Consider the following 19,757-nt stretch of genomic DNA (forward strand, 5'->3'; position numbering starts at 1 on the left):
ACAATTACAGGCCTCTCTCATCTTTTCAAGTGGGAGAACTTGCACAATTGGTGGCTGACTAAATACTTTTTTGCCTCACTGTAAATGGTAGTGAACATTACCAGTGACCTCAGAGTGGATAAGGAGGAAACAATCATGCGGGAGGCTTGCCTGGAGATGGCTTGAACATCAATCACCATCCAAGGAAATGGAGGGGAGAAAATTCAGTTCCCAGAGGGGGAGCATACTGTCTGCTGGCAAAACCTGGCAGCTCCAGGTGGATGCTACGGCTGGATGGTGGTCAGCAGGATGGATAGAAAGGTAACCTGTGTGATGTACTGTAAACGGGCCCTGAGGGAACAACTCAGGCGAGTAGGGACGATATTCTCAGAGCATCTATGCGCCTTCTATGACATCACTGCCGTGCAGGAGATAAAGAGGAAATTCAGTTCCAGCGTCCACTGTTCTGTTGCCGTGACTTACATGTTTCGCATGCATGCGCTTTCTCAACTCCAGGACAGTAGGAAGTATGTGTATGAACCAACTACCCAATATATAGCAATTATGGATAGTTTAATACGGAAGCTGCATTTTAGTACCTGCACCCACACCAATGGATATACATACCATTAATAGTGGTCCCGTGGAATCCTCTTTGGACTGTATAGTATATAATTAATATTGCATCTAGTTTATTGAGTTCTGAAGATAATTTATAAGTGTGACTGCTGGGTTGAATAGAACGAGCGCAGCTGCGACCTTTCATTAGACAATGTTGTCTTTTTAATTTACTTTGTTTTGGAGGATAGTTTCACTGGAATTTTTTTGTTGGATTTTTTTGCTGTTTATCAATTATGGTGCTTTTTCTACATTAAATATATTTTTATTCAACCACGGTGTGCTGCAGATGTGACCTTATTGGCAGGATCTATTTCCTTCCTTTTGTGCATGTAGTTTGTGGTCACGCGGACTGTGCCATATGTGTATTCATATGGTGATTGGTTGTGCAATTATTTTAGAGGACATTTACTGAATATCAGGTTAGCATTAGATCCAGGCTCCATGATTTATTTCACAACAGCATTGTCAACCTGTGGAGATAGTGATAGTTGTACTAGAAAATTTAGAGACTTGTCTAACCAAGCTGAACTCCAGCTAAGACTTTAAGGGCTCATTTAATCTTGTGGCATTCTCTAAAAAGGGATTCTTAATGGATTGCTTTTCAGAGAGGGATACAGGAGCAGCTGGCAGGCGTTTAGGGGGTGATATTGACACCTCATGCATGCCTGTTTTTTTTGACAGCCACACAGGGTTTTTGAATGGATATACCACACTGTACCTGGAGCCCAGTACTTGCCTTGCAGTTGCAGCAGGGCCCCATTCCCTTGAAAGGGTCACGTGTAACAGAGTTACTGCTCCTCAACCACTTTATTTCAACACAAGTGTATACTAAGCCTTAGGCAATTGCAGCCACAATTTTGTTTTCCTTTTGGGGTAAAGGTTTTATATAAATGAATAAAGGCTAACCATTGTAAGCCCCCCTGTTCGTGCTACAGAAGATGCCTGTGTACCATATAGACTGTCTGATTTAACCAAGACATTTATATTCTGTGTCATTAAAGTTATATATTTATTACTTACATGCTTAAACTTTTATGTTTCCCAAAAGCTGATTTTTTTAAATTGGGTGATCAAGAAGAAGGAAAGGATGGGGGTATGGGGAAGGGAAGGAGTAGGGGTACTAGGTAAGACAAAAAAGGATAGGACTACGTTTGGGGTGAAGGAGGTTGGTTTGCTAGTCTCTTTACCTCTCTTCAAGATCAGCAACAAAGGTTCTTGTTTTCGGTTGTATGAGTTCAATATCAATATTTAACCAGGTCTCAGAATTCTGTCCAGTGAAATCATTGCTTTCTAAAGGGTGGAAGTAAGTTCCTCCATTTGAGAGGGGCTTGAACCTCTAAAGAGATATAACAGCAGTAGCTTCTTTGCTTATGACTGGCTTTAATTGAAATTCATTACAGAGCCCTACAGAGCAGTGGTCACTCCTCTGACTAATTTTTAAAGCTATGTGTTTGATTTGAGCTTCAGCTTTTTAACTCTGTTAACCATGGGCTTTATTTCAATAAAGCAGTTAAGGGAAACATGTTCTAAAAAAAATATGGTGGTCGCTGTTGCTGACCTCTCTGTCAAAGTATTGGCACCTAACAACTAATACTTACAAAGACCCAGGACAAACATGATGATTAGGAAGGTCTGCTAATTTGCATACTTGTTGTTATGGATCAGCAAGCATACATTTTGAGTTTTGGCCCTGCCCCTTCTTAACTAACACTTGAGTAAAATGCCTTGGTCAATACAACCCAGGATTTATGGTATCAGTTTTGCATTGAGTGTGCTTAGAAGTGCATTTTATGCACAGGATACATGGTTTATAACTATGTTTTGAAGAGTTGTTTAAGACTAAGTAAGTCAAAGGAGCCATCCCATGAACAATTTATTACTTATTCAGTAGAGCTGTTGTTTTCCCATCTTGGAATGAAACACAAACACATTTTTGTTCATATATCTCTTTATGATATCCATAAAAAAACACTTTGTACAAGACCAGGACTTTACATCACCAGCCCAACACAAGTCAGTTTGCATACACATTAAAAAATTATAAATATGTATATTTATAAATGTACATTTCATATATATAATTTTTTTTTTTTTTTTTTTTTTTTTACTTTTTCACCATTTCTCTCAAACTTTTGAAAAACAGCAGTTCAGGAAAAAATATCCTTATACTTAAATCGTAGCAAAATCCTACGTCATCTTTTATGGCACTCCACAGCACCATAATTTTGAAACATATATAGTTTATTTTACTTTGCTTCTTAGTAAGCACTGTTATCACATTTAATTCAGAGACTGTGTTTTAAACACAATCCCTTATTTTTCAAAGGTGCAATAACCCCAAAATATATTTATATATATTTTAATTAAAAAGGCACAGTTTAGCTGTGTACCAATATTTTTTATATGGACTATTTAGCCATAATACCATAATTTCGGGTTAATGTATGTTATTTTTTTTACTACCAAATACATCCGATAAAGAAAGTTATAACTGGCAGTTATCAAAAAATGTGAATCAGCATTGTTCTATGCAATGCATATACATTTTAGGGAAATACTGCTATTATCTGTGGAATAATGTTGGTCTTTTATATTACGTCTGAAGCATACAGGGGATATTAATAGCAATATAACCCAATATATTTAACATGTTGCATTTAATAAATATAGGGGATTAATGTAATCCCAATCTGTACCAGTGAGTAGGAATTGTAGATTGTTTTCTATTTTGTAGAAATAGCTTTATCGTACATTTATACCTTAACTGAATAATACTGCACAAAAGCAAAATAGTGCAGTATGAATAACTATATCTGTAATAACAAAAGACATGTTAAACATGTAGCATCCTCCTTTGCATAGAGTGCAACTGGAATTAAAAGACTGGTAAACCCTAAACAACATTTTTTTTTTTTTTTTTTATAAAAGAGCATATATAAAAGTTTCTATGACAACTGCAGATATCAGAAATAAAGTTATAATACGGGCAATAAATTCCCACACACAACTGATTTATTGCCAGTTATCTGTTCTAAAAGACACTGCAGTCATCTTTGCCCTATGCTGAAAAGTTTGATACTTAGCTTAGAAAATAATTAGTCCCTACCAGCACAGTAAATGTTAAAACAGTGTGAAATATCTCCAGCACTTTTGGGGCATTGAAGCTTATATATATATATATATATATATATATATATATATATATATATTAATACTACCTTACTTGGTAAAATATGTCATAGATTTAGTTGCTATTAGGGACTAGCTGCCAGCATATGTAGGACTTGCAATGTAAAAAAAAATAGCAAAGGTAATACATACTGGCATGCCTATGTTGACTTTTCTAGATAGAACACTTTTCATAAGTTATCAGATGTGATTTGAGATAACTTTAAGACATATTTAATGCTCTTTCAATTTAAGAAAAAAATTCAAGCTCCTAAGTGGTAATGCAAGAAGGTCTATAATTCACAGCACTAATCAGATTTTTAGAGTCTATTATGAAAACTGCTAATTGATTTTGTTGCTTTGGATTACAGCACAATCATGTTAAAAATTGACATTTTGCAGGGTTTTGGTACAGTAAATGTCTTAAATGTTTTTACAGATGCTTGTTATATATAATCTTTAGGACATAGTTCCACATTCATTGTTAAAGGGAATTTTGAATGTTAGACAGGAAATAAACCTTTGTACTGGTCACAATTTAGGCAAAAATAAATACCATATATTGTTTTTTAGTTTCACTACGAGTGAATACATTTTTGTTTTATGTAAGACTACTTACAACTTCCTTACACAATACCCTCCTGTTTTCTCTTTCTATTCAGTTCTGCAAACCCTTTTTTTTGTATAAATTGACAGGTTGTACAAAGTTTTTGTAACAATGGCCCATCCCATTTCTAAGTTTAAACAAATGCTTTTAGCAAGAAAATATTTTCTTTACATGTGTTTAAATACTGAAGAAAAGAATCAGGATTGTTTTTATCTGTATATGTGTTCTGTGTCCAGGCTTAATACACAATGGTAAATTCAAAGGATGGGCCATTATTTTCAATGTTATTTTCAAATGAGAACAAAAGAGGTCTCTTGCATTATGTAAACGTGCACAAATTCCATAAAAAAGAGAGTAGCGGAATGAAAGAGAAAAAGGGAACAAAACTGATTTGCGATGAACAGGAGAGATTGACGACGCAGAAAGTCGTTTTCTCCCCCATTTTGTGCGTCTTCTTTTGTTCATAATAAGGCAGAAAAATTCTGCTTAGGATATGACAATATGCCATACATATCGAAGCAAGTCACAGACTTATTTCAAAACGAAGGTTTTCCACTTCCATCTGTAGGGGAAAAATGAAAAGCAATAATTAGTACACTCTTTCAACCACTTCAGGCAACAACAGCAGATTTGATGTTTTCTTAGCTTATCATTTATGTTTACCCACTATAGTTTCATTCAATGGGTAGGTTATTCAATCAATTATGCAGATAAGGGTGTAAGATTTGTATATTATCTAATTGTTTAAGCTTTTAACCACTTCAGTCCCGATTTGGCTGCTCAATGACCATGTCATTTTTTGCATTACGGCACTGCGTCGCATCAATCGACAATTGCGCGGTCGTACGTCGCTGTACCCAAAAAAATGTACACCCTTTTTTTCTCACAAATAGAGCTTTCTTTTGGTGGTATTTGATCACATGCGGTTTTTATTTTTTGCGCTATAAACAAAAAAAAGCGACAATTTTGAAAATAAAAATCTTTTACTTTTTGCTATAATAAATATCCCACATAAAAACACAATTTTTCCTCAGTTTAGGCCAATATGTATTCATCTACATATTTTTGGTAAAAAAAAAAAAAAAAAAATCACAATAAGCTTATATTGATTGGTTTGCACAAAAATTATAGCGTCTACAAAATAGGGGATAGATTTATGGCATTTTTATGTTTTTTTTTTTTTTTTACTAGTAATGGCGATGATCTGCGATATTGCGGCAGACAAATTGGACACTTTTGACTAATTTTTTGGGACCATTGACAATTATACAGCGATCAGTGGTATAAAAATGGACTGATTACTGTTTAAATGTCACTGGTAGGGAAGGGGCTATCAAGGAGTTAACTGCATTCCCTCACTGTGTTCTAACTGTAGGGGGGATGGGAGAGAGAGATTGGTGTCCATACTTAGTATGAACACACAATCTGACTCTATTCCCCTGAAGGAACCGGGATTTGTGTGGATTTACACACACAGATCCCGGTTCTCGCTCTGTCATGAGCAATCGCGGGTGCCCTGCGGTTATCGCGCCTGCTGGGCACTCACATCGGCTCTGAGCACACGCTGAGGAGGTACGCCCGCACCTAGTGGCCAAAAGGAAAACTGATATAAGGTAACCCATTATTTGCCCAGCCGAGCCAGCCTGCCGCAGCGAAAACTGCGGTGGCTGGTCCGGAATTGGTTAACTGTGTTTGGTTTGCATGCATTAATTATTAATTAATAAATTAAAATATAATTTTTTTTAGCACTATCATAAGTAACATACCTTGCTGGAAGCCGTCTTGTAGCTGAATCTGGAGTTGATACAACTCATCATTAAACCGGTCACATTGAATCTCTGAGGCACCTGCCTCAAGGTCTGTTTTGTAGGACATCAGTTCCTCTAAGAAGTTACATTCTTCTGGCGACAGATCAGTTGTCGCGTTTGAAATCATGGATGGAGATACAGAGAGGTCCCCTCGTATTTCATCCTCCTCCAGGGGGCTGCAAGGAGACCCCATGGGTGCAAAGGGTGGAGAGTCAGGGAAGTCTTTGAAAAGGCTGCAAACTGGATGATTAGCAGTAGAGAGAGGTTGCTCTTGACATGTCAAGAAAAGAGAGAGGTCTATGCTCTTCCAGGATCGAGGAAAGTTAGGAGCAGAATCAGCTTCTGGAAGACTGGCAGGGAGAGAACTACTTCGGCATGCCAGTCCATGGCCACTCAAAATCATGCTCTCAGAGCACGGGAGTTCTTTATTAGCCACGTTACTGAACACATTGGCTAAGGAACCAATCTGTTTGACCAACAAGTCTATCTCATTCTTCTCTTGCTCTGAATACCTGAAGATGACTTGATTAATCGGTGAAGTTTCAGGAGTCACTAACCCCTCAGGAAGCATTGGCAGATCCACAAAAAGAGGGCCTGGGATTTCTGGTACTGTCATTACTGTGCAGTCTCCGCCTTCCCCAGGACTATCTGGAGTTGGAGGCAGCTTCTCATAGAGGGAGCTGCAGTAGGAGTAGTACACTTCTGGGTTTAAGGTAGTTGATTCCTGTTCAGAAGATGTTTGTGGAGCACTTTCTGGAACCCCAAATAGGAAACTACAGTTCTGATGTGGGGTATATGGAGGAGTACAGGTGAAGTCTTTGGGAAGTGTTGTTCCAACTTGTTCACTTCTAAAGCTTTGATCATATGGTGTTGACTGATAAAGGCTAAAAAGAGATTGATTTTCTACTTGGCTGTCAGTCGCAACAGAGTCTTCCATTATTGGTGCAGTATTCTGGCACAAGACAGGGTCTTCAGGACTGACTGGAACAGGCTCTGAAAACTCAAAGGATTGACTAATACTTGTAGGTGTGTTTGCAAGGGGAGTGAACACTTGATCAGGGCTGGAAAGGTCTCCCGGGGAGAGGAGAGTCTCTTGATATGATGGAGGACCACTCACTGAGAAAGAAAGTGGAGACTCCTCTGTAGTTAACTGTTGTTTCAGGCACCAGGCTTCTGCCTCACTGGGGAAAGAGTACAAACATTTCTTTAGAATTCTTGTAAAGGATGTGTGTGATTAATTACTACATTACATTGTAAGTTTATCGATAAATCCTTACCTTATAATATAATTATAGGATGTGATTGGAGCCTCTGTGTTTTCAAGAAGCATAAGAGAATACACCCATATCCACTGAAGATCTTTTCTCTGCAGACGTAACACCACTTCTGCTCTGCATTCACTTGTGTCATTTACTACAAGGAGAAAGAAGAGGAAGTTAGATAATTACTGAAAAGGCAAGAATATATCTTTATTTGCTTCTTCAGCTATGGTGTATTTTATCTTATACTTATTCTATCTACATCCCTTTTTAGTTGTTTTCTATATTTTCCCAATTTTATAATGTCCTTTTTTTCTCTTTTTGGCCTTGTCAGTGATTTTTGCTTCATAAATGCAATTCTGTTGTCACTTTAGTTTTTTGGCAAAATGATTTACTGTATCGCTACCTGATAGCTTACTTCATTACTGAGGTGTTTATAAATATAGCCCTTTGTGCTTATGCATTCAATTATGCCAACTTACATAGTTTGTAATGTTGTGTAGACAGCTGAGTGAGATCTTCAGGGTGAATTATGTTGTACCACGACTTGCAGATCATATCATTCTTGTCATAGCCTAAGTGCAGCTCTGAACTAGGAGGAAAAAACAATAACATTTTAGTTATCACTGTCTTCTTTCCATAGTTCCAATTAAACATAATTAAACTGGTTACACTTAAGGATGGTATAGAAGTGAGGGTATGTATAATATTTACCTCTCTGAAATATCCAGCAGGGAAAGATTCTTGGCATGGCGGCTCTCAAAGAAGTCCATTAAGAAATAGTTATTTGTTACTCTGGGCTTTGGGTCAAGAGGAATGCAGAAGGCTGTAAAGACAGGATTTGAAGACCAGTAGGTGCCAGGTGGGGATGGCTGAAATCTTCCCCGTATCAAGACGAGCTTGTTACTTGTACTCTGCCTTCTGGCTGTCTTTGAGGTATTAAATCTACACCTGAACATTCTCTCTGAAAAAAATAAAAGGTACACCTTATAAGCCTCAATGCATTTTACTATTTAAGTTCATTTAAAAAATAACCTTATTGTGGAATTGGCATATACGTAAATATAGCATTTACCATTCATAGTATGAATTTGATATAAAAACTTAGTATCCACTCTGAAATCATAAATATATATATAGGTTGATCCTGCCAGAACTCTTTCCAGCTTGTAACTTTCTTTGATCTCTGCAGTGTTATCAGTTAGAGGTGTTGTTAACCCTGCCCAATTCATTCTTTACGCTAGAGAACACATCCCTCTGTGTTATAAAGATGAGGAGGGGGGTGTTCTGTAGTTGTGTCCTAGGGTGACAACACTGTTTCTTCACTGATATAGCACAATGAGTGCTGTCACCCTAGGACATGAAGTTTGTTACTGGCAGGATCACTGGGTGAAAATTAAAGGAAAAAAAGGTCTGAAAAAAACAAAAAGCAAACTAGAGCAGTCACCACATCTAAGGATTGGTAAAACTGCAATATACTACATTTTTGTTCTTTGGTTTAGAGGCACTTTAACTATCAAAAGTAAATCTATATAACCATCGAGCTCAAAGAAAATGCATACGACCAATTTCTAATGTTTAGGTCTTGGAAACTAAGCTAATAAACTGGTAAAATCAGAGAACTCTAAGGTCTGTTATTTTGCCAATTTAAAAACTTACCACTATCAAGAGATGATGGGAGAGCCAGCTGATTCCTCATAACAAAATGATCTGAGGGGTCAATTATGTCATATATGCTGTCTCCTTGAGCAACCAGATCAACCTGTTTGAAAACAAACAAGGATGTATTAGTTACATCATGAGCACTAGTACATTCTGAGGCTTCATTAAGAATTGCAGTATATGTACTGTATGTATGAAATGTGTAGACACTAGTCAGTTCCAAACTGTAGTTACAGCTTGCATTATAAATATAAAAACATTGGAATGTAACATATTTGTAGTCTGTTACATTTCAGATGAAGAAGCTCCTAAGTTATTAAAATAAAGGCTAAATGATATATTAACCTTAAATAATGTTTTCTGTATTTTGTTTCTTTAGTGTGTAATGTATTAAAGAGCACAAGATGTACCAGTAAGAAGTGTTCATTGTTAGGCAGTGTTGACTCACCATTGAATGTCCTAGATGATCAGTCACATTTTCTGACACGTATATCAGCTTTCCTTCACTTGTATAGGTTAGTAGAAATCCAGGAAGGTTGTGGACAAAATCTTGTATGTCTTGGTTGGAGAGAAGACCTTCTAACTCATGCATCTGTTGAGCTGTTGTATAAATAAATAGGATATTGGTAAATTTAGATGATTTGAGCCTTCAGTTGCACTGTAACATTACTAAGGGCTAAAGGTTTTTACACAGAACTAAGAATCATCTAGAATCATTGTTCAGGACCTTGGAGAATGACTAAACAAACTATGTTCTGATTCAGCACCATGGACAGCAGCTAGATGGCTCAAATACTGCTAACTAAATTAGTATACCTATATCACAAGGAGTATTAGCAGCAGGTTAAATAAATATATTAGCAACAAATACAAACACAAACAGCATTGTAGTGAAACACAAAGTTCATATAAAAACAGTTCTTAAATACAAAGATATAACTGAAAAGATGAGAAGTTTCTAAAGAAAGGAAGCTGTCCTAAATATGGCATTATGGCAACATCAAGACCATACCACCGGAATCTATTAATTTAGAAATTCAACATCTTTCTTATCTTACCTCTTGAGAAGAAAACAGACTTCCTGGTGTAAATACAGGCAAGTGACATAATGTGGAGATAAGATAGTCGCACTTTGTCTCCTTCAGAGATAGGAAGAAGATCTTTCAAGTTTCGAATCTCGGCATTAATCTGGTCCCTTCTGGCTTTTGAAGCACCTTTCGTTGACCGATACATTTTGGATGGGGTCCCTGGGGTGCTGAATAAGAGTCAGTCCAGAGAGCCCCGTTCTTCTTTCCTCTTCTCGTCTTCGTCTTCCAATCTGCTGGAGGTCTTCTTTTCCCAAATAATGTGGTATTCCTGTTCTGTTCTCCTGATGACTGTCTCTGGGTTCTGGTTTAAAGAACTGTAGCTCGTGGCTCTCTTTATATAGTAACTGAAGAGTGTGTGGGCAGGTGAGATGCGGGGGGGTGAGGGGAGAGTGGAGTTTATCATCAATGGGTTGCATGGTTAGGGAACTGCCTTTCTCTGCTGTTACAGGCAAGCGTCACCAACTCTTACTGATGACGCTGAGCCACAGGAGAGAAAAGGAAGGAGGGGTAGAGTATAGGGAGGGGGAGCTGGAGAGAGCGATTTCTGCAAAGTGCCAAATATCACATTCTGTACCCAATTTGCAGGGAGCTGCAGATATGAGCTTGAAAATACTACATTCTCCTCAAATACAGTAGTCAATTTAGATTTATATCACACAGAATTCATGTTGTATATGTTTTCTATATGAACTATCCATTATAAGAATAGAGAGCACCGTATATTCCCATAAAGATGCCATCACAGGGCATAGTAAAACACCAACACTAGTAATGTATCAATACTGTGGCTATGAATTCAAGAATAAGCTGTGTATGAGAATCCTCTAATAAACCTTGCAGATTTTGGATGAGTCTGGGGATTTCAGTAGGCTGTCTTAACGTGAATAATGTGCCTGAAAACTGAAACAGAATCAGATAGGATGGTGAGTTGAAATGTCTATTGATAGAGCTGCAGAAAATTCAGTTTTTTTCCTTTTTTTTAAAAGAATGATTATTCCTCATTTGAATAACACTGGCTTTGAGTTCTGTCTTATCTTGCAGCCCACGCTTTCCAGATTTGGTTATAAGAAGCATATTTTCATAGGATATGATTAATTTAGCAGTGTTTCACCCCCTGCTTTTCTCCACCAGCTGTAAATAGGTATCTGATCCTGATTTTCCTGTCTTTCTATATATTTATGCCTCCATCTCCCTCTCTCCCTTTTATTGTTGAAAGGATAATTAGATGTAGGTTGGAGTGACGACACTGTGTTTTGTGAATGACGGCTGCTTCTTTGCATACTCTCTGCGTTTTATCCATATTTGGTAAGAGCTTAGTATACAGCAGAATTAACTATATACTGCCTCAGCTCTGAAATGCTTCAAAGCAGAGCTATTTTTATACTCATGGCTTTGGTGTGCATCTTGTTGATAAACAGCTCACAGCTTCAAGGTCCAAGCTCAAGATAAGAGACTCTTGATTTGGGCTATTGCTATTGTGTTTTATAAACCCATTATAACTTGTAGGGCCTGAGGGAACATTGAAATAGAAGAAAGGGAGAAACCAAAAAAATGAATGCATTATATGGCAGTATCTCCAACAAAACAATCACCAGAGAATGATAAAATATTTTTTTTTCTATCTATAGCCATTTTGGTTGCTCCTTCCTAAAAAAATTTCACTACCCCACCCTACACTTGTAGCTAGCTCAGTTTTTTTCACAGCTGAAGCTTTGTGTATCTTCCATAGATAAAATTTGCACTTGCCACAAACTGTATCCTTTTAATAACTGCTGTGTGATTCTTTAATTGAAAAATGTTACTGCATCTACAATTTAGAACATTGTGTACCTCCTTGATTTATGCAGAGTGAAGGACCACAAATAAAAAAATAATGCATGGTAACTTACAGTGGTTTAATTCTGCTGCCCTAACATTTAAAATAGGTATTTCTTTATAAAAATGGGGCTTAAAACAGTTAAATATTTAGATTAGTCTAGTTTAGGTCCAGAAGACAATTAATAAAATGTTGGAGACCCACAGACCATTTGTGGCGCGCTGTCCTTTGGCGTGTGACCTATTTGGCACCATATTCGATAGCAGAGTGGTGGCAGGGTGTTACAGCACCCAACACAGAGAGATAGGCTTTACTGCGAGTGGAGTTGCACCCTCAGTGCAAGTAAAGTCCCCGCCTAGGGAGAGGCACAAGTGCCTGTGAAAGTTAAGTGATCGACAATGAGGGGAAATAGGAGGTTAACTTTCACTGCTATGGCCACCAATGGGAAGGGGTATTGTATTCACTGACACCATTGCTGTTGGTTATTATTGTGTCCACTAGCACCAATGTTGGGGGTTATTAGTACATCCACTGACACTGAAGCTGGGAGTTATTATTGCGTCCACTGACACCGATGTTGGGGTTATTATTGTATCCACTTACACCAATGCTGGAGGTTGTTATTACATTCATTAATACCAATGCCTGGGGGTTAATATTGCATCCACTGACACCAATGCATGGGGGTTAATATTGTATCCACTGTCACCAATGTTAGGGGTTATTATTACATTCACTGACACCAATGTTGGGGGTTATTATTGTGTCCACGGACAACAATGCTAGGGGATATTTTTGCTCTCATTGACAACAATGCTGGGGGATATTATTGCACTCACTGACACCAGTGCTGCTGGTTATTATTGCACTCACAAACACCAATGCTGGGGTCATTGTACTCAAACTTTTTAAGTGTGCGTTGTGACAAGCTGCAAAAAATGCAGCAGGACTGAAATTGTGCTGCAATTGTTCGGCCTTCTGTAGGTGTTGGAGGCTGCACTTGAGGCCTTCTATCGTTTTTAATTTGCCTGCCACTTGTATGCACAGTCAGCTTACAGTATAGTGTTTCTGTTATCTATAATACTCACATGAAAGCATTTAAGATGATTACAGATCCTATAAGGCAATAGCTGAATATGAACTTTTCCAAGTAAGTAGAATACATTGTTCAAGTATATATATAGTGGATATAAAAAGTCTACACACCCCATGTTAAAATGTCAGGTTTCTGTGATTGTAAAAAAAACAAGACAAAGATAAACTTTTTCCACCTTTAATGTGACCTATAAACTATAAACTGAAATCTTTTGGGGGGGGGGGGGGGGGGGGGGAATAAAACAAAAAAAAACTAAAATAATGTGGTTGCACACCATCTTATAACTGGGGATGTAGCTGTGTTTAGAATTAAGCAATCACATTCAAACTCATGTTAAATATGAGTCAGTACACACCTGTCATTATTTAAAGTGCCTCTGATTAACCCCAAATAGAGTTCAACTGTTCTAGCCGGTCTTCCCTGACATTTTCTTGGTCACATCCTACAGCAAAAGCATCCAAAGCATCATTTCAGCAATTTCATTGATAAAAGTTATCAGTCAGGAGAAGGGTACAAAAGAATCAAGTGGAAAACTACCAAAAACTGGATGTCCCTCCAAACTTAAAAAAAAGTCGAGAAGAAAACTGGTCAGATAGACTGCCAAGAGGCCTACAGCAACATTAACAGAGCTGCAGAAATATCTGACAAGTACTGGCTGTTTGGTACATGTGACAACAATCTCCCTTATTCTTCATATGTCTGGGCTATGGGGTAGAGTGGCAAGATGGAAGCCTTTTCTTATGAGGAAAAACATCCAAGCATGGCTAAATTTTGCAAAAACACATCTAAAGCCTCCCAAAAGCATGTGGGAAAATTGTATGGTCTTATGAAATCAAGGTTGAACTTTTTGGCCAGAATTTCAAAGATATGTTTGGTGCAAAAACAACCTTGCACATCACCAAAAGAACACCATTACCATTGTGAAGCTGTCAGAAACCATGAATGAGACTGAGACAGAAGTACAGTTAAATCGCACTTGTTTATTATTATTAATAATAATAATAATAATAATAATAACAAAAAAGGTAAACAGTGTAAACGTAGTCAAAACATAGCCAGAGTTCAGCAATCGGAACGGATAGTCAGACAAGTCAAAATATCAGGGAGCCAGAGATGAGTGTAGTAGAACAGCAAGCAGGATCTGAAACCAGAAGGAATGTCAGCCAAGCAAGTCTTTAACAGGAACACAGAGAGATGTGACCAAGGCAAAGGCAGAGATCAACCAGGCTGGATGGCTTAAGTAGGCAGGACTGACGAGCAAGATTTCATCAACAGGTGAGTCACTGTGGAGAGAAAGGAGCTGACAATTAGCTGACAGCTGAGAAGCCAGCTTTAAGAAGGAAGGGCTGAGCCAAGCCCTGACAGAAGCATGGTAGTGGCAGCATTATGCTTTGGGGCTGTTTTTCTTCAGCTGGAACAGGGGCCTTAGTCAAGGTAGAGGGAACTATGAACAGTTCCAAATACCAGTCAATATTGGCACAAAACCTTCAGGCTTCTGCTAGAAAGCTGAACATGAAGAGGAACTTCATCTTTCAGCATGAAAACAACCCAAAGCATACATCCAAATCAACAAAGGAATGGCTTCACCAGAAAAAGATTAAAGTTTTGGAATGGCCCAGCTAGAGCCCAGACCTGAATATGATTCAAAATCTGTGGGCTGATCTGAAGAGGGCTGTGCACAGGAGATGCCCTCGCAATCTGACAAATTTGGAGTGTTTTTGCAAAGAATAGTGGGCAAATATTGCCAAGTCAAGATGTGCCCTGTTGATAGACTCATACCCAAAAAGACTGAGTGCTGTAAAAAAATCAAAAGGCGTTTCAACAAAGTATTAGTTTAAGGTTGTGCACACTTATGCAACCATATTATTATTTTTTTATTATTTTTACTTCCCTCCACCTAAAAGATTTCAGTTTGAGGTTCAATTGAGTTGTACAGTTTATAGGTCACAATAAGGTGGGAAAAGTTCTGAAATGATTTATCTTTGTCTCGTTTTTTTACATCACAGAAACCTGACATTTTAACAGGGGTGTGTAGACTTTTTATATCCACTGTAAATGATAAACATTTGAAACCGTTTACAGATGTAATGCTTTACCCTACAACAGCTAAAAAGGGCTTTCATTTTTTTTTATCTTTAACCACTTGCTTACTGGGCACTTAAACCCCCCTCCTGCCCAGACCAATTTTCAGCTTTCAGCGCTGATGCACTTTGAATGACAATTGCGCGGGCATACAACACTGTACCTAAATGACATTTTTATCATTTTTTCCCCACAAATAGAGCTTTCTTTTGGTGGTATTTAATTACAGCTGGGAGTTTTATTTTTTGCTAAACAAACAAAAAAAGATGCAAAAAAAAAAAATCATGTTTAATAGTTTGTTATAAAATTTTGCAAACAGATCATTTTTCTCCTTCATTGAAGTGCGCTGATGAGGCGGCACTAATAGGCTGCACTGGTGGGCACTGATAGGCTGCACTGGTGGGCACTGATGGGCATAGTTAAGGCGGCACTAATAGGCACAGATAAGGTGGCACCGATAGGCACAGATAAGGCAGTACTGATGGGCACAGATAAGGCGGCACTGATGGGCAAAGATGGGCACAGATAAGGTGGCACAGATGGGTGGCACAGATGGGTGGCACTAAGGGGCACTGATAGGTACCACTGATAGATGGGACTGATGGGCACTGATAGGTGGCTCTGATAGGTGGCAATGCTGGACACTGAGGGGCGGCACTGATGGGCACTGGTAGATGACACTGATGGGCACGGATATGTGGCACTGGGGTGCAGCACCATTGTTGAGGCAGATTGTGGGCACTGATAGGTGGCACTGTGGGCACTGCTGAGTGGCACTGTGGGCACTGCTGGGTGGCACTTTGGGCACTGCTGGGTGGCACTGACGGGGGGCACTTATTTTTTAATGAGGTGGCACTGGCAGGGGGCAGGTGGGCACTGGCAGGGCAGTCCCGATCACGGCCGCTGGTGATCGGCTCTTTTTTTTTCTCCTCGCGCTGTCAGCGCGAGGAGGAATAATAGCCGATTACCGGCTCCATTGTATCACATGATCAGCTGTCATTGGCTGACAGCTGATCATGTGGTAAGGGGTCGGGATCGACCCCTTGCTCGGATCCGTGATCAGGCGAGTCTCATAGACTCGCCGATCAGAGAGCGTGCCACGTGCGCCCCTCAGGGGGCGCGCAGGCCGCTCGTGCACGGGACGACGTCAATAGACGTCGTCCCGGCAAAGGAGGTCCGCGCTGTAGCCGTCATTTGGCTATAGCGCGGGTCTCTACTGGTTAACTTAAAGTGGTTGTAAACCTCCGACATTAAATATGAACAAAGCATATACCCCTATAGTTTGTGCTTATCTCAATTAAGAGCACTTAATGACTTCTGACAAGTTTTCCTGACACCAAGAGAAAAAAGGTGACACAGAAGGAAACTCCAGCAGAGTAACAGCCTCAGCTAAGTTCCCGTGTGCTGTGTGAAGGTTTATGAATTCTGGAGGGATGTAGAGAATACAGCAAATAAACTGGTACAAGTTGTTTAGCAGTGGGAATTGTATGTATCACCTGACGCTAGTCATTTCACTGGGTATATTTAAGGATTTACAACCACTTTAAAATTCTGTGTTATGTGGAATCTGCTTTGTTAATAAATCCATCAACTAGAAGAAATAATCCTTGTTACATTACAATTATGTAAGAACACTCAATATTCATCCTCCACATCAAGGAACACCCTGTTTAGTGGCTTGAAAGGCCATCAGCCCTATTCTGCTTAAAGATTTAAAAAATGCCAGAAAAACGCTAGATACTGATAATAGCATATCTGTGCCAACTTCCAGCAGCATTTTAATAGAATTAGAAGCTTTTAGGAGCATTAGCATTTTATTGCAGTACATAAAGAAAAAAAAAGAAAAAGCTAAAAAAAGCTGTTAGTAGCATTTTAGTAGTGTTTAGAAGCAGTTAGGAGCAGTTAAGAACAGTTAGGAGCATTCAGCATATTTTTCTGCTGGAAAAACACTTCAAGAAACCCTATAAAAAATATACTTTTACCACTTGATGGACTAATGTTTTTGTCACTGTCTACGTACAATATTTTTATTTGACAAAATTGTAATGCCAAAAAGCCACATGCAAGAGGCAAGATGAAGCTTGATTCTTCCAAGATGAGGCAGGAGCCACACTCATTGCAGAATCACATAACAACTGAGGACCTGTGATAATGTCCCATCAACAAGGCCATCCACCTCCTCCACAGAGCCTTTAAAAAAATTGAAATATGGTTTGTACACATGGTATCCATATTAAAACACTTGAAATCATTCTACCAACAAAATATAAATTACGGCAGTATATTGCACCAAAAACAAGTTGAACAATTTGCAAGATTTAAAAAAATGTACTCAGCTGAATCTGACAAGAGGCCATAATTTGCCCTCAAGTGGTAATAACTATATTTTTCAGTGTCATGAAATATCCTGACCTCAAAAAATAGTTATTAACATCAGTAATCCTGATATTGATGCATAATTTAGATGTTTTCTGTTATACTTATGGTTATACTTCTACTTACTGCCAAGTAAACCTCTCAGTCTTCTTGCCTTGTGGTTTGTAATTTACCTTTTCCCTGTCAGGGCACTAAAGGGGAAAGAGAAATTCACATAGGGATAGGGGGTGCTGGAGGGTAAGGAGGGACATAGTACTGGGGAAAAAAAAAGGAAAATAGTAACATTGGGAGTATTTTAGGGGATGGACAGACAAAAGAGAGGTACAGTACTGAGATGATTGAGGTGGTGCTGTATGAGGAAAATATTGGCAGAACAGGGGGGCACAAGGAGAAAGAAGTAAGATAGGGAGGAGGTGCCCCCAAGGTAAATGAGAGAAGAAGTATAGGGGGAAATACTGTACCTGCAGATGAGGGGGGGGGGGGGGGGGGTTGTAAGTAGACAAGAGGTTCAGAAAAGAGAATGGAGGCCTTGGAGGTAGATGGACGAAGGAGTACAGGAGGATGCAGGAGAATTTCTAAAAGGAGAATGATTCTTTGTCGTACTGTGGCTAGAGGAAAAGTACGGCAGCGGGACCATGTTTATTAAAACAATAAAAATACATTTAGAGGTATTTCATATTTAATCATGTAAACATAAATAAATCATTTTTAGAAAAGCCACAAGTCAAAATGTGCACATTACGATAATAATAAAATGAACTATGGTTTTAATAACCATATCATATCCCCTCTCCATACCCTGCAAAACGGTTGTACTCTGGGCCCTTAGCAACCAGCTCTGTATATAGGCCATCACCAAACCGACCTTGTGCTCCAATAAGTATTTTTTTTTTTACGTGGTTTCAGAACAATAAAAGATCAGTATAAGTTATTAACCTTAATTCTCTTTATTATTTAACTGTTTGCCATCCTTCAAGTGATATTCTGTAACCTCATCAGTAAGATGCCTATTTAACACTGATGTACTCTATACCCTATATGCTTCAAGGTGTCTGGAATGATTTAAGTACCACAGCAGTAAATTCTCCTAAATGCAATGACTTGGTCAGTCACCAGATCTTAGTCTGAAGTAGTATCTGTTTAATGAAATACTGTAAACTTCCAAAAGTAGAGAGAGAGTCTATGTCAACTAGCTTAACATTTTCACACTGTCGGAAGTATTAGAGTCACCACTGACCAGAAGGCCTATCAGTCAGCTATATTATATTTACCTGTTCTAACCTTTTTTTTACATTTCTTCAATTGCTCCTTGGTTTCTGGCCTATGCCAAAATGATTTCATATTTCCCATAAGTTTTCATGAGCATTTTATTTTCTTTCATCTGGAGTAGGGGTGGAGGGGCTTTCTGCCTGTGTGCCTGATATAAGGGCATATGGATTTCAGTAAGTAAATACTACATGAATCATCTTCCCTTACTCAAGATGGGCATACCGTGCCTTGAAAAATATTCATACCCCTTAAAATTTTCCACATTTTTAATGTTAGAACCAAAAATGAAAATTTATTATATTGAGATTTTATGTGATGTACCAACACAAAGTGGCACATAATTCTGAAGTGGAAGGAAAATGATTTTCCAAATTTTTTACAAATAAATATCTGAAAGTGTGGCGTGCATTTGTATTCAGCCCCTTTACTCTGATATCCCTAACTAAAATCCAGTGGAACCAATTGCCTACAGAAGTCACCTAATTAGTAAATAGAATCCAGCTGTGTGTAATTTAATTTCACTATAAATACAGCTGTTCTGTGAAGACCACTTGTTAGAGAACCTTAGTGAAGCAACAGCATCATGAAGGCCAAGGAACACACCAGACAGATTAGGGATAAAGTTATGAAGTTCAAAGCAGGGTAAGGTTATAAAAAAATGTCCCAAGCTTTGAATATCTCATAGAGAATGGTTCAATCCATCATCCAAAAATGGAAAGCATATGGCACAACTGCAAACATAACAAGACATGGGCGCCCACCTAAACTGACACACTGGGCAAGGAGAGCATTAATCAGAGAAGCAGCCAAGAGACCCATGGTAACTCTGGAGGAGCTTCAGAGATCCACAGTTCAGGTGGGAGAATCTGAGAATCTTAGCACTCCACAAATCTGGCCTTTATGGAAGAGTGGCAAGAAGAAAGCCA

General features: G+C 38.6%; 1 protein-coding gene across 1 annotated transcript; it reads right to left on the minus strand.

Annotated features, from left to right (window-relative positions):
- Window positions 1–2,681: 2,681 nt before the first annotated feature.
- Window positions 2,682–10,560, minus strand: NPAS4 (neuronal PAS domain protein 4). Its single transcript, XM_077456186.1, has 8 exons — window positions 10,163–10,560; window positions 9,553–9,704; window positions 9,102–9,204; window positions 8,157–8,406; window positions 7,925–8,034; window positions 7,461–7,596; window positions 6,142–7,364; window positions 2,682–4,937 (listed from the first exon to the last, which is right to left on the minus strand). The coding sequence occupies exons 1-8, from the start codon at window positions 10,335–10,337 to the stop codon at window positions 4,912–4,914; spliced, it is 2,175 nt and encodes a 724-aa protein (XP_077312312.1). The 5' UTR covers window positions 10,338–10,560; the 3' UTR covers window positions 2,682–4,911.
- Window positions 10,561–19,757: the final 9,197 nt, after the last annotated feature.

The sequence above is a fragment of the Lithobates pipiens genome, unplaced genomic scaffold, assembly GCF_037356315.1.
Source record: "Lithobates pipiens isolate NorthernLeopardFrog02 unplaced genomic scaffold, aLitPip1_a1.2 Scaffold_10, whole genome shotgun sequence".
Classification (NCBI taxonomy): Eukaryota; Metazoa; Chordata; class Amphibia; order Anura; family Ranidae; genus Lithobates; species Lithobates pipiens.

Excerpts from the sequence above, each read along its gene's own strand:
- NPAS4 (XM_077456186.1), bottom strand. The coding sequence starts at position 10,337 with ATGTATCGGTCAACGAAAGGTGCTTCAAAAGCCAGAAGGGACCAGATT. Across the intron at positions 7,365-7,460 it reads TCCTATAATTATATTATAAG|TGAGGCAGAAGCCTGGTGCC; the intron begins GTAAGGATTTAT and ends CTCTTTCCCCAG. Across the intron at positions 4,938-6,141 it reads ACAAGACGGCTTCCAGCAAG|ATGGAAGTGGAAAACCTTCG; the intron begins GTATGTTACTTA and ends TTTCCCCTACAG.